The following is a 25,782-nucleotide window of genomic DNA, read 5'->3' as shown; positions in this document are numbered from 1 at the left end:
GGTCAAATGTTTCGGGTAGCCTTCCACAAGCTTTCCACAAAAAGTTGGGTGAATTTTGGCCCATTCCTCCTGACAGTTGGTGTAACTGAGTCAGGTTTGTAGGCCTCCTTGCTCTCACATGCTTTTTCAGTTCTGCCCACACATTTTCTATAGGATTGAGATCAGGGCTTTGTGCTGGCCACTCCAATACCTTGGCTTTGTTGTCCTTAAGCCATTTTGCCACAACTTTGGAAGTATGCTTGGGGTCATTGTCCATTTGGAAGACCCATTTGCGACCAAGCTTTAACGTCCTGACTGATGTCTTGAGATGTTGCTTCAATATATCCACAATTTTCCTTTCTCATGATGCCATCTATTTTGTGAAGTGCACCGATCCCTCCTGCAGCAAAACACCCCCACAACATGATGCTGCCACCCCCGTGCTTCACGGCTGGGATGGTGTTCTTCGGCTTGCAAGCATCCCCCTTTTTCCTCCAAACATAACAATTGTCATTATGGCTAAACAGTTCTATTTTTGTTTCATCAGACCACAGGACATTTCTTCAAAAAGTATGATCTTTGTCCCCCATGTGCAGTTGGAAACCGTAGTCTGGCTTTTTTATGGCTATTTTGGAGCAGTGGCTTCTTCTTTGCTAAGCGGCCTTTCAGGTTATGTCGATATAGGACTCGTTTTACTGTGGATATAGATCCCTTTGTACCGGTTTCCGCCAGCATCTTCAGAAGCTCCTTTGATGTTGTTCTGGGATTGATTGGCACTTTTCGCACCAAAGTACGTTCACCTCTAGGAGACCGAACGCATCTCCTTCCTGAGCGGTTTGATGGCTGCGTGGTCCCATGGTGTTTATACTTGCATGCTGTTGTTTGTACAGATGAACGTCGTACCTTTAGGCGTTTGGAAATGACTCCCAAGGATGAACCAGACTTGACTTTTGATTTTCCCATAATGTCAAGCAAAGAGGCACTGAGTTTGAAGGTAGGCCTTGAAATACATCCACAGGTGCACCTCCAAATGACTCAAATTATGTCAATTAGCCTATCAGAAGCTTCTAAAGCCATGATGACATTTTCTGGAATTTTCCAAGATGTTTAAAGGCACAGGCAACTTAGTGTATGTAAACTTCTGACCCACTGGAATTGTGATACAGTGAAATGGTCTGTCTGTAAACAATTGTTGGAAAGATTACTTGTGTCATGCACAAAGTAGATGTCTTAACCGACTTCCCAAAACTATAGTTTGTTAACAAGAAATGTTTTGGAGTGGTTGAAAAACAAGTTTTAATCACTCCAACCTAAGTGTTTGTAAACTTCTGACTTCAACTGTATGTAAACATTATTAAAGTGACTAGTGTTCCATTCCTTAGAATGGCCAGTAATTTCTAGTCTCTGCCTATAGGCAGCATCCTCTATTGTGCTAGTGATGGCTGTTTTTCAGTCTCTCGGTCCCAGCTTTGATGCACCTGTACTGACCTCGGCTTCTGGATGATAGCGGGGGGAACGGGCAGTGGCTCGGGTGGTTGATGTCCTTGATGATCTTTTTGGTCTTCAGATGCTTTAGGTGTCCTGGAGGGTGGGTCGTTTGACTCCGGTAATGCGTTGGGCAGACCCTCTGGAGAGCCTTGCGGTTGCGGGAGGTGCATTTCCCATACCAGGCGGGGATGCAGCCCGAGAGGTCCTACAATCTAAGCTAGATGCCCTCAATCTCACGCAAATCATCAAGGAACCCACCAGGTACAACCCTAACTCTGTAAACAAGGGCACCCTCATAGACGTCATCCTGACCAACTGGCCCTCCAAATATACCTCCGCTGTCTTCAACCAGGATCTCAGCGATCACTGCCTCATCGCCTGTATCCGCCACGGAGCCGCAGTCAAACGACCACCCCTCATCACTGTCAAACGCTCCCTAAAACACTTCTGTGAGCAGGCCTTTCTAATCGACCTGGCCCGTGTATCCTGGAAGGACATTGACCTCATCCCGTCAGTTGAGGATGCCTGGTCATTCTTTAAAAGTAACTTCCTCACCATTTTGGATAAGCATGCTCCGTTCAAAAAATGCAGAACCAAGAACAGATACAGCCCTTGGTTCACTCCAGACCTGACTGCCCTCGACCAGCACAAAAACATCCTGTGGCGGACTGCAATAGCATCGAATAGCCCCGTGATATGCAACTGTTCAGGGAAGTCAGGAACCAATACACGCAGTCAGTCAGGAAAGCTAAGGCCAGCTTCTTCAGGCAGAAGTTTGCTTCCTGTAGCTCCAACTCCAAAAAGTTCTGGGACACTGTGAAGTCCATGGAGAACAAGAGCACCTCCTCCCAGCTGCCCACTGCACTGAGGCTAGGAAACACGGTCTCCACCGATAAATCCATGATTATCGAAAACTTCAATAAGCACTTCTCAACGGCTGGCCATGCCTTCCGCCTGGCTACTCCAACCTCGGCCAACAGCTCCGCCCCCCGTAGTTCCTCACCCAAGCCTCTCCAGGTTCTCCTTTACCCAAATCCAGATAGCAGATGTTCTGAAAGAGCTGCAAAACCTGGACCCGTACAAATCAGCTGGGCTTGACAATCTGGACCCGCTATTTCTGAAACTATCTGCCGCCATTGTCGCAACCCCTATTACCAGCCTGTTCAACCTCTCTTTCATATCGTCTGAGATCCCCAAGGATTGAAAGCTGCCGCAGTCATCCCCCTCTTCAAAGGGGAGACACCCTGGACCCAAACTGCTATAGACCTATATCCATCCTGCCCTGCCTATCTAAGGTCTTGAAAGCCAAGTCAACAAACAGGTCACTGACCATCTCGAATCCCACCGTACCTTCTCCGCTGTGCAATCTGGTTTCCGAGCCGGTCACGGGTGCACCTCAGCCACACTCAAGGTACTAAATGATATCATAACCGCCATCGATAAAAGACAGTACTGTGCAGCCGTCTTCATCGACCTCGCCAAGGCTTTCGACTCTGTCAATCACCAAATTCTTATCGGCAGACTCAACAGCCTCGGTTTTTCGGATGACTGCCTTGCCTGGTTCACCAATTACTTTGCAGACAGAGTTCAGTGTGTCAAATCAGAGGGCATGCTGTCCGGTCCTCTGGCAGTCTCTATGGGGTGCCACAGGGTTCAATTCTCGGGCCGACTATTTTCTCTGTATATATCAATGATGTTGCTCTTGCTGCGGGCGATTCCCTGATCCACCTCTACGCAGACGACACCATTCTATATACTTTCGGCCCGTCATTGGACACTGTGCTATCAAACCTCCAAACGAGCTTCAATGCCATACAGCACTCCTTCCGTGGCCTCCAACTGCTCTTAAACGCGAGTAAAACCAAATGCATGCTTTTCAACCGATCGCTGCCTGCACCCGCATGCCCGACTAGCATCACCACCCTGGATGGTTCCAACCTTGAATATGTGGACATCTATAAGTACCTAGGTGTCTGGCTAGACTGCAAACTCTCCTTCCAGACTCACATCAAACATCTCCAATCAAAAATCAAATCCAGAGTCGGCTTTCTATTCCGCAACAAAGCCTCCTTCACTCACGCTGCCAAGCTTACCCTAGTAAAACTGACTATCCTACCGATCCTCGACTTCGGCGATGTCATCTACAAAATGGCTTCCAACACTCTACTCAGCAAACTGGATGCAGTCTATCACAGTGCCATCCGTTTTATCACTAAAGCACCTTATACCACCCACCACTGCGACTTGTATGCTCTAGTCGGCTGGCCCTCACTACATATTCGTCGCCAGACCCACTGGCTCAGGTCATCTACAAGTCCATGCTAGGTAAAGCTCCGCCTTATCTCAGTTCACTGGTCACGATGGCAACACCCATCCGTAGCACGCGCTCCAGCAGGTGTATCTCACTGATCATCCCTAAAGCCAACACCTCATTTGGCCGCCTTTCGTTCCAGTACTCTGCTGCCTGTGACTGGAACGAATTGCAAAAATCGCTGAAGTTGGAGACTTTTATCTCCCTCACCAACTTCAAACATCAGCTATCCGAGCAGCTAACCGATCGCTGCAGCTGTACATAGTCTATAGGTAAATAGCTCACCCTTTTTCACCTACCTCATTCCCATACTGTTTTTATACTGTTTTTATTTATTTACTTTTCTGCTCTTTTGCACACCAATATCTCTACCTGTACATGCCCATCTGATCATTTATCACTCCAGTGTTAATCTGCAAAATTGTATTATTCGCCTACCTCCTCATGCCTTTTGCACACATTGTATATAGACTGCCCATTTTTTTCTACTGTGTTATTGACTTGCTAATTGTTTACTCCATGTGTAACTCTGTGTTGTCTGTTCACACTGCTATGCTTTATCTTGGCCAGGTCGCAGTTGCAAATGAGAACTTGTTCTCAACTAGCCTACCTGGTTAAATAAAGGTGAAATAAATAAAAAATAAAAATAAATAAAAAAGGATGCTTTCAATTGTGCATCTGTAAAAGTTAGAGGGTTTTAGGTGACGAGACAAATTTATATAGCCTCCTGAGGTTGAAGAAGCTCTGTTGCGCCTTCTTCACCACACTGTCGGTGTGGGTGGTCCATTTCAGTTTGTCAGTGACGTGTACGTCAAGGAGCTTGACGCTTTCCACCTTCTCCACTGCGGTCCTGTCGCTGTAGATAGGGGGTGCACCCTCCGCTGTGTCCTGAAGTCCACGATCATCTCCTTTTTGTTTTGTTGATGTTGAGTGAGTTGTTTTCCAGGCACCACACTCCCAGTGTCTGTTGGAAAGCAGACTGAACCATGTTTTCCTCTAGAATTTTGCTCTCCCGTTTTTCTTTTTATCAACAAAACAAACTCCCTAGGCCTTGCCGATGACAAGCATACCCATAACATGACACAGCCACCACCATGCTTGAACATTTGAAGAGTGGTACTCAGTAATGTGTTGTGTTGAATTTGCCCCAAACATAATGCTTTGTATTCAGGACAAAGTGAATTTCTTTGCCACATTTTATCCAGTTTTACTTTAGTGCCTTGTTGAAGACAGGATACATGTTTTGGATGATTTGTTTTCTGTACAGGCTTCCATTTTCGCTCTGTCATTTAGGTTAGTGTTGTGGAGAAACTACAATGTTGTTGATCCATCAGTCTTCTCCTATCACAGCCATTAAACTATTAACTGTTTTAAAGTCAGCATTGGCCTCATGATGAAATCCCTGAGCGGTTTCCTTCCTCTGTGGCAACTGAGTTAGGAAGGACGCCTGTATCTTTGTAGTGGCTGGGTGTATCGATACACCATCCAGTGTCATTAATAATTTCAGTATGTTCAAAAGGATATTCAATGTCTGCTTTTTATTATTTTTTTAAATGTACCCATCTACCAATAGGCGCCCTTCGCAAGGCATTGGAAACCCTCCCTGGTCTTTGGCTGAATCTGTGTTATAAATTCACTGCCCGACTAAGGGACCTTATAGATATGAGGTAGTCATTCAGAAACATGTGAAACGCTATTATTGCACAGTGAGTCCATGCAACTTATTATGTGACCTGTTAAACACATTTTTACTGCGGAACTTATATAGGCTTGCCATAAAAATTGGGTTGAATACTTATTGACTCCAGACATTTCTGCTTGTAAGTTTTTTATTCAATTTTGTTAACTTTTCTAAAAACATAATTCCACTTTGATATGAGGAGACTGCGCCCCCCCCCCCCACTCACAACTACAAACACATACTGTATACTCTCTCAAACATGTAGATCCTCCATATAGCACATTGAACACAATGTGCCAAGACCATTGTTCTATGTTCCATATATCTTACCATCGCTCTTATGACGTCTAGAAAGTGATCAATTGTAAGCATCTACTAGCCTTTTGTGTCTGTTATCCACTAGACGTGCCATTTGATTCGGCCATAAGTGCATGTGGCAGCTGTGTTCTGATGTGACTGAGTACTGACGAGACGCTTGTGTCCTTTGCGTCTGTCCCATAGATGAAGCATGTTGAGGAGCGCTTCGGAGAAGACGCCAACAAGGAGGTTCTGCTCATGTGCATCGGCGTCACGTCCGGCGTGGGCCGCCTCATCTTCGGCCGGGTGGCTGACTACGTACAGGGGGTTAACAAAGTCTACCTGCAGGTAAAGTCTACTAACCTCGGTCTTGCACAGGTCATGACTAGGTCTAAGATGCCCTATTCCCCATATAGGGCACTACTTCTGGCCCGATGACACCCCACTCTCCATAGTCTACTATGTGTAGAATTTAGGGTGTCCTTTCAGATGTAGCCTGAACCCCATGTCATAACCATTACTCTGATTTAATGCAAAGAAGCAATGCTGCTGTGTGCATCACATTCATGTCACCTCTCTGACATCCCCTCCGGTCTCCTCCCGCCCAGGTGTCTTCGTTTATGGTCATCGGCGTGATGTCCATGATGATCCCTCTGTGTCATGTGTTCGGGGGGCTGATCGCGGTGTGTCTGCTCATGGGCCTGTTCGACGGCTGTTTCATCTGCATCATGGCCCCCATCGCCTTCGAGCTGGTGGGCTCTCAGAACGTGTCCCAGGCCATTGGCTTCCTGCTGGGCATGATGTCTGTGCCCATGACCGTGGGGCCTCCTATTGCAGGTACAGTTAAGCAGTCAAGCCGGTGAGCCGCGTCTGAGATGGCATCTGTTTGAAAGATATTAGCATTTAGCTTGACGCTGTAAAACATTTCTCCCTGGAGTATGATTCTGAGCTTTAGTTGTTTTTCTATAAACCTCTGGTTCCACCTGGTGTTTCTGTGCAACTGTGAAAGTGAAACACTGCATACTCTACCATACACAAAGGAACCTAAAGAAATCGATTCAGAACATGGCAACTTTGCACCTTCTACAATTACAACTTGAAATGAGTAGAGACATTATCTTGTGAATATGATACTTGTGTATGAAGTTCTATACCTTGTGGAAGATGCATACATTTCACCACTGGAATGTTGACTGCACAGATGTCCATTTATGTTAATCTCGTTCTAATTTGGATATCATTCATATCCACATGAGTCATGTGCAACCTGTTTGCACTGTATTACAAAAAAAAAGGCATCAGGTTTTTTCTCTGAAATAGACTAGCATTCCAGGAAGAGAGGGACACCGGGTGGTAGAAGCAGGGAATGCAGGAAGTCATGCAACCTAGTGATGTTAAGGGAAGGAAACCACAATCCACAACGGGGGGGGTCAGACAGAGGGGCCTAAATAGCCCTGACCCCAATCCACTCTATCTTCACTAGCCAGTAATAATCAGCTCTTTGTATTAAAAGAGTGGGTATACACTAACCCACTACCACTGGGCAAAAGCTGGTTGAATCAATGTTGTTTTCATGTAATTTCAACCAAAACGATGTATGTTGAATCCTTGTGGAAAACTGATTGGATTTGCAAAACATCATCAACATAAGGGCATTTGGGGGTTTATTTAATTTTCACTGTGAATTCCCATTAGTTGACAACTCAACCAAATCTAAATCAAAACTAGACGTTGAACTGACGTCTCTGCCCAGTGGGTACTTGGTATCACTCTGTCCCAGCTCAGATAAGCCTACCTTTTTTGTTTTATATCTGAAAGGACCAAATAAAGGTGTTCACTGTGGTTTGAAGTTATGGGGTTATGGACTCAGGACTGAGGCATGCTATTGCTGACCTGTGGGGGTTGTTCCTTGTCTTTAGGACACAAAATGATAAATATCTGGGACTCGTTCATCCATTATGTCTCTCTCTCTAGGGTTCCTGAGGGACAGGCTGGGGAGTTATGACGTGGCCTTCTATTTGGCTGGTATCCCGCCTATCGTCGGTGGGGCTGTGCTGTGTCTGATCCCCTGGGTGGAGGCTAGGCGTATCAGGAGAGAGCAGGAGGAGGCAGCCAAAGATGGCACCCAGGAGCAGATGCTGGAGTTCAAGAGGAACAGTGGGGGTCAGGGAGATGCACTAGCAGTGAAGACCGCAACCCCTGAATCTGTCATCTAAGTCTCCCAAAACACACTCAAAACACAGATGCATCTTGACATATTCATATTCACTCGCAGGAACTTGGAACTGCTGATTTATCGTATTTTTATATGAAACAAGTATAGATTAAATATGTATTGACCTGTGTATGTGTAAACAATATTTTAATAGCTGCTTTTGCAGGAGAATGTGGGGCAAATGCTGAAGTAATACTACATATCAGTTACACATAGATACTCATAGATACTCAACAAACACAATTGAACATGAAGGTGATCTTGAAGAGCTATGCATCTGATTGTTTTCCAATCTTGCAGCTGTTGAATTAACTTGAAGGTTAAAATGGAAAATGAGAATCTCACTTATTTTAATATTTCTTACAAGGGAACGCACACTTTACTTGGGTGCTCTTTGAAGTCTGCAACTACTTATTTACATGAGAATAAGCAGTGGCCAGCCTCGCTAGAAAATTCCCTCGTTTTCAATGTGCATTTTTTTTTTTAAGGGCATTGCCGAGAAATGTTCAATACAAGCTTGAATATAGTTTTTAGGCTTTGCAGAATTTTGAAAAGAAAAACAAACTAGATTTAAATATATATTTCCAAGAAACGCTAGGGACATATAATTAACCATATATGGTAAAAGAAACTGTAATATATCTAAAAATAAAAAATAAATCAAATTATCCCATAAGTAGTATAGGTAAGTAAAGTGTGTTTGGGACACAGATGTTGCTTGTCTTGACAACAGTATAACAAAGAATCTACCGCTAAGTAGAATTTAACTGGGGGGGACAGCTGCTTTTTAAAAGTCAATCCTTTTCTGTTTATAGCACAGAGTGATCTGTGGGGGATTGATACTCTCTTAAAACATGCCAAGATTGTGAATTTGTGAGTAATGAGGTATGACCTGACCATACAATATCACTTCAAAGAAGTGCTTTATGAGATAATGGGTGGGGAGGTAGTTAGTTCCTAGTGGTTGTAGGGCTTACTATTGTCTTAGTTTAAGGTCACCTTGAAGGTGCTTGAGCATCTCAAGGGAGCAGCTTGAAACACAATTACAGCGTCCCACCCATGAAATATGAAACGTCATCTCAAGGCTGCAGTACTCTGGACCTGAAATAAGCCTGACTTTACCTGAAGCCGTGTTCAGTCGTTAGTATCTCTGATACAGTAGAACTTGAATGCGCCGTACACAGTGCCTGAGAATCCTTTTCAGTGTTTTTGAACCAGAACCACCATTGTCATTTTGTAATCATTAGTTTATAGCGGCTCAGAACAGGATTCTCAAACGGAACGTCTGCTTGTCTGACTATGCAACGTGAGTAAAGGATGAACGTCACTGTTGATTATATATGAGGAGTAATTGACATGAAACGGAGATGAATGAATTATGAATAGATTTTCGATTGTTGATGGCAGTATTTTGTCCAGCACATATAGGCTAGTAAACCAATGTTATATTTTCATATCTTCTAATTGTAGTAGGCTCACTCTGTCCACCATATTTCAAATGTAATTTGATATGAAATCATTGACAAATGTGACCATTAGTCAAGTTAACCATTGACTATGTGTGCTCAGTTCATTAGCCTTTTATTAGGAAAAATATATTTGTTTTAATGATATTTTTCATATTTGTATTTATTTTTTTCTAGAATTTGTTTAGCGGCTGATGTCATGCCATAATTAATTGGTGCTTTCCTTTCTCATATTATTTGACGTTTTGAAGACCAAAACAACCTTTTGTATTGATTATTTTGGGTGTGCCCTTGAAATGTAAAGAAAATGGCTGATTGTCTATGGTCAATACTATTTGCCAAAGCACCACCCTCAGGATAGTTTATTAGGCCTTTCAAACATGTTATGTTTCAAATCACCCTCCTGAATTTCAACAATCATTGATAATTATAAAGATTGCTCTTGGAGAACTTGAAGACCCACAACTTTTACAGAGTAGGATTTTGACTCGACAATCCCTTGACCACTAAGCACGCAGAAAAGTCATAACTTATCAAAATCCAAACTATCCAGCTCTGTAGGTCATTGGTTTCACCAAGGCAAGACTTGTGACACAATCTACCTCGGATGTCATGCAAATTTCTAGTGTTTTGTCCTACACAGTATTTGCAGGACAGAACGAGGCTTTCAGTTCAAACCATTACGAAACATGACCATCGCGTGTTGTTTGGGCAATATTTCCCTTCCACTGTGTGTCTTTATACAGTCGATATCCAAACATTAGGAGAGACTCTGTAAAAGTGTCTTCCGGCTTCCTAGCCATCACTGTTTGCTCTGAACGGGATTGCTGCCTATCTGTACTACAGAAAAGTGTTTGTCTGAGAAGTACGGTACTTCGGTGGAATTTTGTGACCAGGGAAATTAAAATAAAATGATTAATTCTGAGAAAAAGTTGCTATCTTGAACTTAAATCTTGCTTTGGGAATGATCTGTTTTTTTTTTTAATGCTTTGAATTTCCAGTTTAGATGTAGTATTTTTTTCTATCGATGTGAGAATTAGATAATACCCATGTCACAAGGAATGTTTCGGATACATTTTTTGTTTCGTTTTTCTAACCAAAGTTCATATTTTAGTTATAATTGCTATATTATTATTCTTACTTTACATCCTAGACATACGCAGTTGCACAATTCACCGATGAAAGCCTCAGGTAATTTCTCAAGTAATAGAAATTCCTGAAATTGTACCCTGGAGCTTTTACTGAGATACCTCTTTGCCATACACATCTTTAGTAATTATTCATTACATTATCTCGTACTGAATTAATTCCTTGGCATCCAAAGAAGTTTGTCACCTTTTGGGAATGTCCCAGTATTTTAGATCCTATGAAGAGAATTTAAAGATTTAGTTTATGCATGTTATATTTTTTGTTTAGTGTCTAAAGTCTAAATTCAACAGCATATTGTTTGAAATGATTCAATGAGCATGTTTCTAGTTACATATGCAGGTTATATATAGATTTTATTCAAACTCTTTTGCTCTTCACAGGTGTAATTCCGAGTGTATATCTATGCCTAATGCAACTAGAGTTCTACCACACTGTAATGTCACAAAAAATCTCAACTTTGTGGCTTTCACCCCATGTTATGTGCATTGTTCTTCTCTCATTTTGTTGTTCACAGTTTATTTCTTTACACTATATGTATTTCTTTACAGATACAATATATATAAATGTCTTTCAAATACACTTTATATTGCTGATCATTAAAATCTCTTTGCTTTATGTAGTTATTTCATTTGATTGCTTTTCTAATTGCCTTCATAATTTTCTTGCATTATTTAATGTTTTAATTTGATTGTATGATATGTAATATGTCATGGTACTATGTACAACTGAAATTAAAGTACATTTTTAACAAAGTAAGGGTATGTTAGTTTTTTTCTTGAGTTTCTCTTCATCACTCTCCAGTTGCATCATGGGAAAATTATACCTCCTAATTTGAGCCTAACAATGTCTCTCAACCTATAGGGCCTGGTTTATTTAAGCTACTTTATGCATGTACACACACTGGAAAAACAAAGTGTTTGCTGTAATCCAATGTCAATACTGGACCATCCTTCCTCTTAACACATGTTTCTCACACGTCTGTCATACAGGGAAGTCAGACTCTTGCCAAAGCAAGCCAGCAAGTATAGATGGCCAATCTGCGTGGCCAAGCACGACTCCAACACCATTAAATTTGCTGACGACACAACGGTGGTAGGCCTGATCACCGACAACGATGAGGCAGGCTATAGGGAGGTCAGAGACCTGGCAGTGTGGTGCCAGGACCCCAACCACTCAACGTGAGTAAGACAAAGGAGCTGATCGTGGACTACAAGAAAAGGAGGGCCGAACACGCCCCCGTTTCACATCGACGGGGCTGTAGTAGAGTGGGTTGAGAGTTTCAAGTTCCTTGGTGTCCACATCACCAACAAACTATTATGGTCCAAACACACCAAGACAGTTGTGAAGAAGGCACGACAACACCTTTTCCACCTCCGGAGACTGAAAAGATTTGGCATGAGTTCCCAGATTCTCAATAAGTTATACATCGAGAGCATTCTGACTGGTTGCATCACCGCTTGGTATGGCAACTGCTCGGCATCCGACCCTAAGGCGCTACAGAGGGAAGTGCGTACGGCCCAGTACATCACTGGGGCCAAGCTTCCTGCCATCCGGGACCTATATATTAGGAGGTGTCAGAGGAAGGCACAAAAAATGGTCAAAGACTCCAGTCACCTAAGTCATGGATTGTTCTCTCTGCTACCGCACGGCAAGCAGTCGGTACATGAGCGCCAAGTCTAGGTCCTAAAAGGCTCCTTAACAGCTTCTACCCCTAAGCCATAAGACTGCTGAACAATTAATTAAATGGTCACCCGGATTGACCCCCCGCGCCTTTTTTTATACTGCTGCTACTTGCTGTTTATTATCTATGTATAGTCACTTTACCCCTACCTACATGTACAAATTACCTCAGCCACTGACTCTGTACCCCATGTATATTGCCTCGTTATTGTTATTTTGTGTTACTTGTATACATTTATTTTTCCTTTAGTTTATTTAGTAAATGTTTTCTTAACCAAACAATGCAAGTTAAGAAAATAGTTAAGTGCTTTGTAAGTAAGCATTTCACGGTACACCTGTTGTATTCTGCACATGTGACAAATACAATTTGTATAGAAGGGCAATCTTCAGAAGATGTGAAGACATTTTCAGTAAATGTAGACATTCTTACAAGTATAAGGACCTTTTCTTGCAAAATATTCGTAAGGAAAACGTCATTTCTATTATAACCTCTAGAGGTCCTTGTTTCCGACGACAATTTCGATCATACGACTACTACTTCCTATACGCTCACGCGTCAGTTGAGCCAATCATCCATGGAACCACATCGTAGAAGCAAAGATTTGTATAAATGAACCAAGATGGACAACAAGACTGTCGTTTCCAATGGGAACAAATTCGTCATAGTGGGCAGAACCAGATAGGTGGGCAGAGCCAAGCACGAGCTAGCGAGATCCTATTGGCGCGTTCTAGCAGATATCTGCATATTTCCGTTGGGGAACGCGTCCTCTGAAGTGCGCATGTGCTCGATTCACCATTGTACTCCTAAACAACGCGATTTTTTTTTAAATTGCAAAGTCTACAAAACTTTGTTCACTCGGTAGTATTGTAGTTTTAGGAACAGAAAACTGTATTGAGATCAAATGTTTCATCTATGAGAATATGTGCAGAATGTCAGCCAAAATCCATCTCGTTCCATCTTCTCCTACTGCCGGCCAGTGAGCTTCCTCTCACTACCTCATTTGGTAATGAGTGGAAACGCTAAGCGGATGCTTCACATTTATACATCCGGTGAGATATCTGTCTCACTGTGGTATTAGGCTTTTGCCGCTTTCACATACCAGCCGAAAAACTAGGAATTTCGTATAACTACAACCAGTTACCAAGTCAGAAATTAACGAGTTTCCTAGTTCTGGCTAGCATCTGAACGCGGCATATTACCCGCAGCCACCATTCTCCCGGATGACAGAACCGAAGGGGTAAATCGACCTCGCCAACTTGTAGTCCTAAGAAACGGAAATCCGTTACCTCTGGCTCATTCAGCCATTCACATGGGGAAAATGAATGAGGAAAGAATATGGTTTTGGTGTAAAGGCGGAAAATAAAGTCTGAGGTTAGCACAGGTTTAGGAGATCCTATACGTTTTGTTCTATGAGATAATATCAGTCAGTTAATATGACCTTTAAAAATTATGAAGACTTTTATGTGCTTTTTTCCTTCTTCATAAACGCTTAAAAATGCTCAAAAAAGTGACGTTAGCTGAACAAAACGAATAATATATCCTAAACCTGTGTTTACCACATACCTTATTTTTCGGCATTTATCCAAAAACCCTACAAAAACTCCATTCATTTTGTACAACGAACCATGGCGGAGTTGGTGCATACAAAAAGACGCCATTACTATTTATCTCTATAACAGAGTAGGATTTCAGAACGTGTCGTTCACTGAAGGCGCACCCGGTCAGTGCGCGTCGTTTGTTTACCAACTGCGCTGGCGCAAACTTGTCAATATTGCCAACTAGCAGGATTCAGACAAAGACGTTAGCCATAATTTGACAGCTCGACCATGTCTGCCTCGGCCGCTAGAGATCCTGTTGCTAAAAAGAAGCATGTTCGTTTCGCTAGAATGGAGGAGGATGATGATGATGATAACGATGACCAAGAGGAAGATACTCTGTTTGACAAGAGGAAAGACACGAGACGAGGGCTGAAGAGTGTAATGAAAGGGAGGAAGAGAAGTTCGAATTCAGAGTTCGATGATGAGGTTGAAATCATCGATGGAGGTGGCAGGGCCAGCGGTTCTGGAGGCTGCAGCAGCTGGATGATCACCTTAGCGCTCTGTGCGTCATTCCTCGGCCTGGTAATGATGAATGCTTTTGATTAGGCCAGGCAAAGGGACTGAATTGGAACCATTCTGTCATCATATGTACCTTTTATATCTGAGAATTTAATAGGGTCTCTGGTTTTATTGCATGGTTTGTTTTACATGGACATTATTGTTCTGGTTGTTTCTCTATCACCATATCTTCACTAAAACTAAAATACAGGTTTTCTGTACGTGTTTTAAAGCTTCATCTAATTTTACATGAGTCTCACATGGTCAGTAACTATTCCTATTCCCATTCGATAATATCTAGCATTTCCAAGATTCATTCATTTGTTCATTAGTTATGTGATTGTGGTTAGTGGCATATATTAAGAAAATGGTTACTTTCTTATTCTCAGGTAAAATGAGCGTTTGTTAGGGATATATTCTGAATGAACCGGATTTGCATTTCATGGCTGTAAAACTAGCTCTTCAACTTCAGAACAGGTTTAAAAGGTTCCACCCCTTTTTTCCCTTCAAAGTTTCGCCAAAAATGACATATCCAAATCCAACTGCCTGTAGATTAGGACCTGAAGCAATAATAAGCATATTCTTGATACCATTTGAAAGCAAACACATTGAAGTTTGTGAAAATGTGAAATGAATGTAGGAGAATATAACATTAGATTTGGTAAAAGATAATACAAATACATTTTTGTATTTTTTTTGTAACATCTTTGAAATGACTGATCGAATGAACCATTGCATTTCTGTTCAAAATCTTGTATCAAGAATGCCCAAATGTGCCTAATTGGTTTATTAATACATTTTCAAGTTCATAACTGTGCATTCTCCTCACACAATAGCATGGTATGTTTCACTGTAATAGCTACTGTAAATTGGACAGTGCAGTTAAATTAACAAGAATTGAAGCTTTCTGCCAATATCAGATATGTCTCTGTCCTGGGATTTTTTTGTTGTTACTTACAACCTCATGCTAATCACATTAGCCTACGTGAGCTCAACCGTCCCGCGGGGAACCCACCAATCCTATCGGGGTTAATTAATTAAGCTTTTACTTTTTGGCACCTGTCCAAAGGTACAATTTCGAATAACTGCCGCCTTCCCGAAAGGGAAATAAAACCCCAAAATGTCACACTTTATATTATTTAACATTGGCTGCCACAAATAAAGTTCAAAATACCCTTAGAATATTACTGTATGTATCCTAGAAAAATGTATCCTAGAATATGATGATGGCCCTAGACGCTACCACTGTTTGCCTAAGAACTTGGAGAAAGCTCTGAGATATGCACTTACTTATACTTGCCTGTAGTACAGTGTACTAGTTTATTATGTATGTGTTCCAGGGGATGAGTATCTCTGTCTTAGGCCCCACATTTCAAGACCTTGCCATCAACGTCAACCAGAACATCAGCAACATCTCCTACATCTTCGTAGGCCGCTCGATGGGCTATATAGGCGGCTCTGTGTTGTCCGGGATTCTCTTTGACTGCATGAACAGCCATCTGCTGCTGGGTATGTCTAACAGACTAAAATATACCTAGACTTAACTAAAATACAAATACATGGTGTTCATTGGCTCTGAAAAACATTACATTTAACCTCTAAGATATTATTGTGGTCCTGTGAGGCTATGAGTTCATAGAGTATGGCGCTAGCTATGCCAGGATCATACGTTTGATTCCCGCCCAGGCCACCCATACGAAATATGTATACATGCATGATTGTAAGTCGCTTTGGTTGAAACCGTCTGCTAAATGGCATTTATTATTATTAATATTAGTATTATATTAGTATACAGTATGCATTTGTTGTTGTTGTTATTATTATATTAGTATACAGTAAGCACAGTGAATGCACCACCTTTGCTTGTCAAAGAATGCCAATGGTTGTTTTTGTGGGTGATCATGACTTTTATATGGTGCATGCTGGTTGAATACACCCCACTCCTCCTAACACTGTATCTTCTCCACAGGCCTCTCCATGCTGGTCACAGCGTTTGGGATGTTTGCCATCCCTTTCTCTAAGACGGCCCTTCTCCTCACTGCCCTGATGTCCAGTATTGGAGTTTCCATGGGCTTTCTAGATACAGGTGCAGTTAATCTCACAGTCTTTATCTTTAAGACAGTAAATATGTATCTACTGCACACAGTACAAGAAGTGGTAGTCAGTGAATGTCTCTGACGCTGTTTACTGTCCTCTCTGGTAGGCGGTAATGTCCTGATCCTGCAGACGTGGGGGGATCAGGCTGGCCCCCACATGCAGGCCTTGCACTTCAGCTTCGCTGCTGGGGCCTTCGCCTCGCCCATCATCGCCAAGCTGCTGTTTGGAACGGACCTGGACGTGGCTACAAACAGCAGCATGGAAGCCTCGGTGGCAAACTCCACCTCCCCATCTGTCACAGACCACGTGCCCCAAACTGTGTCCTCTCCTACGGTTATTCGCTTCGTCCACAGTAGCAGCACCCTCAAGTCCATGTGGGCCTACGTTGTGATCGGTGGTTTCATCCTGTTCGTCTCCCTCGTCTTCTTCATCCTTTACGCCCGCCACAGCCCCTCTAGTGGCAGGGCCCAGACCCCCTCAGGGAAACCCCTGGTGTCCAAGCACCACAACGCACTCATCGCTATGCTCTTTGTCTTCTTCTTCTGGTACGTGGGGGCCGAGGTGGCGTACGGCTCCTTTATCTTCACCTACGCTAAGGATTACATTCATATGGACGAGGCCCAGGCAGCAGGGCTCAACTCCCTGTTCTGGGGAACGTTTGCTGCCGGCCGGGGCTTGGCCATCTTCTTTGCGACCTGCATGCACCCAGGCACCATGATTCTACTGAGCCTGGTGGGCTGCACCCTGTCCTCCCTGTTCCTCACCCTCTTCAACAGCAACAGGGTGGCCCTGTGGGTCTGCACTGGTGTCTATGGTGCCTCCATGTCGACCACTTTCCCCAGTGGGATCTCCTGGGTGGAGCAGTACACCACGGTGACCGGGCGCTCTGCTGCGGTGTTCGTGGTGGGGGCGGCCCTGGGGGAGATGGTGCTGCCCGCCCTGGTGGGCTTCCTACTGGGAAGGATCCATGATCAGCCCTTGCTAATGTACCTGGCCCTGGGCACCGCCACCATCACCTCCATCCTCTTCCCCTTCATGTTCTGGCTGGCCTCGTCCCCCAGCGGCCCCGGCAGGACACCTCGCACCAGGAGCCACATGGAGCCTGACGACAGCGAGTACCGCCAAGCCTTGCTGGACTCGGGCGCCAATGATGAGGAAGAGGAGCAGGAGCAGCAGCGGGAACAGAAGCAGGATGACGAGGCCGACCAGTGGAATGATGCCGACTTCGAGGTCATCGAGATGGATGACGCCAGCCTTATGATCTCTCCTAATAAAGCGGCGCTCTCTTCTCCGAGCAAAGCGCTCTCTTTATCTCCTAATAAAGCGTTGTCATCTCCTAACAAAGGGCTTCCACCACCTGATGTTTCTGGGACATCAGGGGACACCACTGCCACATCTGTCCCCGCTACTCTCCAGTCCCTAGAGCCAACAGTTGGGGCCTATTTCTCAGACTCTATCTCTCTCCAGGGAGACTCACCCAGACGGAAACTGCTGCGTTCCCTGGACCGGCAGAAGAGAGATTAGGGGCTAGATTCAGTCAGATCAAGCATTAACCGGCGATTGCCGACACCCCCATAGCTGGTGTTTTGGTGGTGTATCTGCATTAGAGCTGTCAAATCGGAGCTGCTGCTCTCATGGTCATTGTCACGAAGCCATACTCGTCCCAATCATGTTAGAAGTCCAGAACGAGAAAGTGTAGATTATGTAGAAATAATGACGCTCAAATGTAAAATCATTAAACAAAATTAGGATGTCTATCAACCTAATCGAAGTGTAGATTTATATCTCACATTCCACTAAACAACTTGTAAACAAGCTGCATGGGATTTCTCTTAATGTGACTACGTGCAGCCAATGGCAATATCCGCTTTAGGTATAATGCCGGGAGCCACTTGTGGATTTGACAGCTCTAATGCAGTTCCACCTCTGACACTCTGCCTGGGAGCCCGCGATTCAATCGGATTAACAGTAAGGCCGGGATTCAATCCTAAAGCCAGGATTGCATCCGATCGTGCTTTGTCTGCAATGTACCTTTTTAAAGGCAATTTCCTTGCGTTCAGAGACCACGTTTACAGTCAATGCTGCATATGTCGAAATTACCCTTAAATTGTCCATTGTCACGAAGTGCGATCGGAATGAATACCGGCCTAAGGGCTCTAGTCTGAGAAATGCGCCATTACTCCAAGTGCTTTAAAGACGTTACTGTATTCTAGAAGAGCCATGGCTCTCTTCAGAAAAACTTGTTGATGTCTGATTGTCCGTGACTGTAATCGGACCTGTTTAGTTTAACACACATGTAAATGTTTGATACTAGATTTACAGTGCAATATAATTTACCCCACTCTTACACAGCTTATGTCTACTACATCATTTGAAGCTGTATGCTGTGGTGGAAATGGGATTTGTTTAAACATTAAGACCCCTTGCCACTGTTGCTGGTAATAAATTATAACAGTTACATGAGTGATTTCACAGGAGTGCAACACTAAACGTTTTTTTCCTTTAGATATCCTAAAGATGTCATTTTCTTTGTCATATTTATATTTAGTAAATATTTGAATTATCAGCCGTTAAAGATAGGAATTTTGAATAATTTTGTTTTTGTCAGACCTTTGTTTGAATATATGTCGCATTCACGTGCTAGTTGGAACTTGGCAACTCAAACATGTTAGACTTGCTAACTCGTTGTAGAAAGATGTTCCCGAGTTTCCCACTTAGAAAGTATCAGAATCAAGCCTCTGGGCAAAGATGTAAAATCAAATCAAATTGTATTAGTCACATGCGCCGAATACAACAAGTGTAGACCTTACAGTGAAATGCTTACTTGCGAGCCCCTAACCAACAATGCAGTTTAATTAGATGTTCAGGAATCTTATGGCTTGAGGGTAGAAGCTGTTTAGAAGCCTCTTGGACCTAGACTTTGTGCGCCGGTATCGCTTGCAAGCAGAGAGAACAGTCTAGGAATAGGGTGGCTGGAGTCTTTGACAATTTTTAGGGTCTCCCTCTGACACCGCCTGGTGTAAAGGTCCTGAATGGCAGGAAGCGTGGCCCCAGTGATGAACTGGGCTGTACACCCCAACCTCTGTAGTGCCTTGCAGTCAGAGGCCGAGCCTTTGCCATACCAGGCAGTGATGCAACCAGTCAGGATGCTCTCGATGGTGCAGCTGTAGAACCTTTTGAGGACCCATGTCAAATCTTTTCAGTCTCCTGAGGGGGAATAGGTTTTGTTGTGACCTCTTCACGACTGTCTTGGTGTGCTTGTACCATGTTAGTTTGTTGGTGTTGTGGACGCCAAGGAACTTGAAGCTCTCAATCTGCTCCACTACAGCCCCGTCGATGAGAATAGGGGTGTGCTCCGTCCTTTTCCTGTAGTCCACAATCCTCCTTTGTCTTGATCACGTTGAGGGAGAGGTTGTCCTGGCACCACACGGCCAGGTCTCTGACCTCCCTATAGGCTGTCTCGTCGTTGTCGGTGATCAGGCCTACCAATGTTGTGTCATCTGCAAACTTAATGGTGATGGAGTCGTGCCTGGCCGTGCAGTCATGAGTGAACAGGGAGTACAGGAGAGGATTAAGAACCCACCCCTTAGGGGCACATGTGTTGATGATCAGCGTGGCGGATGTGTTGTTACCTACCCTTACCACCTGGGGGCGGCCAATATCTATTCCATATTGGTTCAACAGAATTGAATTAAAATGACGTGGAAATGATGATTCAACCAGTGTATGCCCAGTGGGAACCACTACAGAAATAAGTTACATTCATTTTTTATCTCAGAGGTTCCCGAGTTTCCGATAGCACATGAACACAGCATGTTTTTTTCTCTCACTTTTCTGTAAACATTTTTTTTATTTAAGTCTTGTGCTGTGATGAATTTTCTAGTAATCTGTAGTTTTTCCATACAGATGTGTGATCTTTGTTAAAGTTGATCACGTTTGAATGTTTCTATTAAAACAAATCAAAGCCATGAAAAATACTAAAACACAAAGACTAGAGAATTTAATACATTGAGTTTTATTATATCAATCTTCAACCTCCACCCACAGCAATGTCCATTAAAAACAAAGCAAGAAACACTTCCTTCATATTTTTTGTTGTACATTTACATTTATACAAATACACAGATCCTGTGTATAGTTGTTTGGGAAATAATATAATCCATCTTGACATGGGTAGATGGCATATGCTGTTTTAACATGGAGAAAGCATTAGAAATGTGTACAAAACAAATATGCACAAGGAAATAATATATACTCTTGCCATAAATTATCAAAATACAGTATTGCAACAGTCCCAGAAGTAAAAACTGAAATGAATACTCCCCCATCCTCTTTTTATAGGCATTAGTGCCTCAGGGTATAATGATAATATGCTTTTTCATAACTGACAAATTGAGGCTAAAAGAGACAAAATGGCACACAAACAGAATGCATAAAAACTAGTTGATTTGTTTTCATTTTTTAATGCCGATGCACAGATAATTCAAATGGGCACTTTTACAAGAACTATTTACCAAAGATTGTATTTGATATAAAAAAGGGAAATGTAGTTAAACAGTGTTTTCTTTAGTCAACCTTTGCGTCGTAAGGAGCTCCTTAGAAATACTGTTCAGACTTTTTAAGTCTTGCATTTACAAATTGCTACAGCGCCTACAAAATAAAAACGGTAGGGGCCTCTTCGGTCAAGAGTTAATGCCATCTTTATGATACAGAAGAGACTATATCTCCATCCATCCTGAAGAAAGAAAAAAAACATCAGCTTCAATCACAACCAACCAATAGCAGCTAATGAAGACACAGTGAGCGAGGGAGAACGAGCCCTTGAAAACCACTCCCTCGTCTCCTTCAGGAGGCCCAAACCCAGCCAGTCTGCACTTAGAGCAGAAATACTTGTATAACAAATAACAACGGGACAACATGAAAACCCAACGGGGTTCAATCAAAGCACCATTTAAAAAGGAAAAGACAGGGAAACACGGCTGGATGAGACAGCGTTGGTTTTAGCACCAGAGTAGCTGTGCTGCGCAGTGGGCCACAGGGGCCGTTCACAATCCAAACTGCTCCAGGAGCTGTCGGAGGTAGGGGGCCTTGGTGAGCTGTCTGTTGACCCGGGACAGCTTGTAGAGCACCGGACAGTCCAGAGACACACACGGAACCTGCCGCTCCGCACTGCCGCTGCAGTTCCGACAGATCTGGACCAAATGGAAAACAGGTTGATTGGTTAATGGAGTTTAAACACTGATGAATCTTTATAGCTTCTGCTCTAGCTACAGAACCTCACCAACCAGTTGGAGTGAACTATCCCTCTAATATTACATGATAGGGCTAAAAATACAACTCTAAGCTTAGCTCGATTTCCATCTCACTGTACTCTGACTCTCTAAAACTCAAATGCAGACAGTGCTTGGAGACTACTCAGCATCAGCTTGTGGTACACTACATGACCAAAAGTATAAGTATGTGGACACTTGCTCATCGAACATCTCATTGCACCCCCCATCCTGCTGCTATAACATCCTCCCTCCACTCTTCTGGGAAGATTTTCCACTAGATGTTGGAACATTGCTGTGGGGACTTCAGCCACAAGAGCCTTAGTGGGGTCGGGCACTGATGTTGGGCATTCAGGCCTGGCCTGCAGTCAGCTTTCAAATTCATCCCAAAGGTGCTCGATGGGGTTGAGGTCGGCTCTGTGCAGGCCAGTCGAGTTCTTCTACACCGATCGACAAACCATTTCTGTATGGACCTAGCTTTGTGCAAGGGGGCATTGTCATGCTGAAACAGGAAAAGGGCCTTCCTCAAACTGTTGCCACAACGTTGGAAGCACAGAATTGTCTAGAATGCCACTAGCAATAAGATTTCCCTTCACTGTAAATAAGGGGCCTAGAAAAACAGCCCCGGACCATTATTCCTCCTCCACCAAACTTTTTGGCATTGCGCATGGTGATCTTAGGCTTGTGTGCGATTGCTCGGCCATGGAAACCCATTTCATGAAGCTCTCGAACAGTTCTTGTGCTGGATTTGCTTCCAGAGGCAGATTGGAACTGGGTAGTGAGTGTTGCAACTAAGGACAGACGATTGCTACTCGCTACAACACTCTCCAGTCCCATTCTGTGAGCTTGTGTGGCCTACCACTGAGCTGTTGTTGCTCCCAGAAGTTTCCACTACACAACAGCAGCATGTACAGTTGACCGGAGCAGCTCCAGCAGCGCAGAAATGTGCCGAACTGACTTGTTGAAAGGTGACATCCTATGATGGTGCCACGTTGAAAGTCACTGAGCTCTTCAGTGAGGCCATTCTACTGCCAATGTTTGTCTAAGGAGATTGTATGCTCGATTTTATAAACCTGTCAGCAGGGATGTCCACATACTTTTGTATATATAGTGTAAGTTGCCAATGGTGTCCCCCCCCCCTCCCCCGACCTTTCACCTTTAGCAGCTGGTCCTGCTGGCTCTCCCAAAGGCGCATGTCCTGGTAGAGAGTGACGGCCACGCGTTGGGGCTCGGCACGGCAGCTGGCACACACCCCTAACTGGGTGAGCTCGTCACACACAGGACAGTGCAGCGTGGTGAAGTATTGGGAGATAGTCCCCTTCCTCCCCACTTCCTCCCCTCTGGCCACCATGGAGCATGACGCCTTCTGGACCTGAAGACAGAGGACATGGACTAGGATAGATTTGTGGTGATAAATAAGGTATTTTAAAAAAAGACTAATTCACTATTTGACAGGTCAGACTATTTTTGCCTCAAACTGGTGTCAAACTCATTTCATGGAGGGCTTAGTGTCTGCAGGTTTGCGTTTTTCCCTTTCAATTAAGACCTACACAACAAGATGAGGGGAGTTCTTTGACTAATTAAGGTCACTAATTAGTAATCAATTACCAGGGAGGAGTGAAAACCCGCAGACACTCGGCCCTCCACGGAGTGTGTTTTGACACGTGCTCAAACAGTGTTTTGCCAACTCCAGTCCTCCAGTACCCCCACCCGCACACGTTTGTCGTTAGCCTGCTTCAGACCGAAGGGCAAGGGGACATGGTGTTGCTCAAAGCCGTCCTGCAGTACTTCCAACTATACACCTTTTAGGAGAAACGCACCTGATTCAACTCACCCAGGTCTTGGTGACAAGTGGAATCAGGCGAGTTTGTCTGGAGCTACAACAAAAACGAGGCACAGCAGGACTGAAGTTGAGAAACATGGGTCTGAAAAGAGCCTCCGTGCCCTTCAGTCTGAAGCAGGCTAACGAGACAACAGTATGAAATCTGCATGTCCTTTACACAACTCGCCACTAGATGGAATCATTGGCATTTCAAAAAGGACATGCCTAACAATGACTTGGGTACGAGATTGGATATTTGTCTCATTTGATTCCCGACGTGTAGCCCTTTTTTTCTTTTGTTCTCTGTCTGCACGACAGTCCGGACAAAGCTTTTAAAACACCACCGCTGCTTCAGTGGTCGGTGTGTGTGTGTGTGTCAAACGTCTACTCTCTCCTGCATGGATCTATCATCGGTTTGATGAATCCCAGTAACTAACTAGAAGAGCTGTGAGACCAGAGGGAGACACATTTTAAGAGTCCGACACCCCCCCACCTCTCTTTCATAGCCTCACCCTGGGGAGCTCCTGGTACCAGCTGAGCACATCCACACCGATGAGCTGGAAGATGCGCCTCAGCGGGGGCAGGATCTGCTTGGTGATGTAGTAGGTGGCGTTGAGGCGCAGGCCCGGGTCCTGCAGCACCTCCAGGGGCCGCCGCACCAGCTGAATGAGAGGCACGCCGGGCGTCCCGTACACGATCACGTAGGGCACCCGCTCGCCCACCCGTGGCTCCAGGCGCCGGTCATAAGCCATCATACGCCTGGGGGGAGGGGGGGTGGGCAGGACACAGCATTGGAATGGCTGTTTCATTATAATCTAGCACCCCAAATATGTGCAGTGGTATAGGACCACACATACATACAGTACTCAGATTTAATTTGATTAATTTATCACAATTGTTTTTTTTTTAAACCAAAGTACAAATATCTGAATAAAATATGATGCATTTGCTCCTTGTTTTTGAACTGCAGTAGTACTACTGACTATAATAAATTGTAATACATTTCCTGAATCACACAGAATATTTTTCCCCTTTAACCATGTCTCTGAAATCAGGTTTTGCCACCCATTATGGGCTGGGTTGCTAGGCAACTGTCTCAGGTACAGTACACTGAGCTAGGCCCGTTGTAGTGCAGGCAGACAATGGACATTGTGGGGAATCAGTAAGTGGCTTCACAAAGGGCACACAGCCAGACGAGAGGAGAGGAAGGTCTCACACACACACACACACACACACTTCAACAAGCCACTCCACAGAAACACACTAGTTAGACATGCAATGACATTTAGGCACTGCCATATTGCCATATCCACACTCAAGATTTCTCAAAGATGCCACTGTCAATTCAACCCCGTCGTGTCATAAACACACAGTAGGACTACACTCCCCTCAGGCGGCGTGTTACCTGGTGAGCTCCAGAGCAGGGACGCAGGCCCCCGGCCGGTAGGAGCCGCTGCCCCTGTACTCCTTAGCGAAAGTCAGGTCCTGCATGCTGGCCTTGGCCTCCAGCACCTTCACACACTGACGCTGCACAAACTGCTTCACCAGGCTGATGTCCCGCGTCTCAAACAGCAGCTTGATGGAACGCTCCAAAATCTAGGGAGACGGACGGACGGGGGGGGTTTTGCGCATATCAGACACCAGTCTATTCCTACACGTTGACCAGGCTGACTGTGATAGTATAGAACTGATTCCCATGTGTGCGCTTTGCATTCATCTGAGCACGGGCTGCTAGTAGAAATCTGGCAGGATTGTGAAGGCTGTAGACGGAGAAGGCAGAGAAATCTGTCAAATTTTGCCTGGTTACCTTGGAAACAGCAGTGCATCCGTCTCGACGCACAGTTTCGATCCCCTTGGCGTCAAACACGGGGTCCTTCTGGTCCAGGCTCTCGTACATGTAGCCCACGTAGCGCTTTTTCGTCTGGAGCACGCACGGGAGGTACACCTGGGATCACACACACACACACACACACACAGAGAGAAGAATTAAAAACTATTAAATCACACACACACACTCAAACATACATTCTGTGAGCTTCAATACAGACAGCCAGTCTAGCAACCTCACACTGTACTGAGCAGGACTGTACCTTCTCAAACTTCAGCTTGACAGGTTTAGGGTTGGTAGCAGTCACCGCCTCGGCGATCTCGTTGCCGATCTTGAAGGCCTGCTCTTTAGTCGCTCCCTTTAGCAGGACAAACATGCTGGAAGAGACACAAGCAGAGGTTA

At 44.2% G+C, this 25,782-nt stretch overlaps 3 protein-coding genes across 11 annotated transcripts in view; 2 read left to right on the top strand and 1 right to left on the bottom strand.

The window, feature by feature from the left end:
- slc16a10 (solute carrier family 16 member 10) overlaps positions 1-11,338 on the top strand; it is a 61,409-nt gene extending 50,071 nt beyond the window's left edge. For all 5 annotated transcript variants that reach the window (XM_035774287.2, XM_052523495.1, XM_052523493.1 and 2 more), the window contains 3 exons: positions 5,961-6,104; positions 6,365-6,593; positions 7,731-11,338. In XM_035774287.2, coding sequence (XP_035630180.2) covers positions 5,961-6,104; positions 6,365-6,593; positions 7,731-7,972 — 615 coding nt within the window. In that variant the 3' untranslated portion in view covers positions 7,973-11,338. The remainder of the gene's footprint in view (positions 1-5,960; positions 6,105-6,364; positions 6,594-7,730) is intronic.
- Positions 11,339-13,486: 2,148 nt separating this feature from the next.
- On the top strand, positions 13,487-20,827 carry mfsd4b (major facilitator superfamily domain containing 4B). Its single transcript, XM_035774669.2, has 4 exons — positions 13,487-14,387; positions 15,704-15,872; positions 16,333-16,449; positions 16,567-20,827. Exons 1-4 carry the CDS (start codon positions 14,094-14,096, stop codon positions 17,982-17,984), a joined length of 1,998 nt encoding a protein of 665 aa, XP_035630562.1. The 5' UTR covers positions 13,487-14,093; the 3' UTR covers positions 17,985-20,827.
- Positions 20,460-25,782, bottom strand: part of rev3l (REV3 like, DNA directed polymerase zeta catalytic subunit) — a 61,482-nt gene continuing 56,159 nt past the window's right edge. For all 5 annotated transcript variants that reach the window (XM_035774666.2, XM_035774668.2, XM_035774667.2 and 2 more), the window contains 6 exons: positions 25,643-25,757; positions 25,360-25,497; positions 24,958-25,148; positions 24,065-24,311; positions 22,887-23,102; positions 20,460-21,652 (listed from right to left, as the gene is read on the bottom strand). In XM_035774666.2, the coding sequence (XP_035630559.1) occupies positions 21,506-21,652; positions 22,887-23,102; positions 24,065-24,311; positions 24,958-25,148; positions 25,360-25,497; positions 25,643-25,757 (1,054 nt within the window). In that variant the 3' untranslated portion in view covers positions 20,460-21,505. The remainder of the gene's footprint in view (positions 21,653-22,886; positions 23,103-24,064; positions 24,312-24,957; positions 25,149-25,359; positions 25,498-25,642; positions 25,758-25,782) is intronic.

This window comes from Oncorhynchus keta, chromosome 8, assembly GCF_023373465.1.
Source record: "Oncorhynchus keta strain PuntledgeMale-10-30-2019 chromosome 8, Oket_V2, whole genome shotgun sequence".
Taxonomy (NCBI): domain Eukaryota; kingdom Metazoa; phylum Chordata; class Actinopteri; order Salmoniformes; family Salmonidae; genus Oncorhynchus; species Oncorhynchus keta.
Note: the sequence above shows the minus strand (reverse complement) of the source record. Positions and strands in the feature narration are given on the sequence as shown.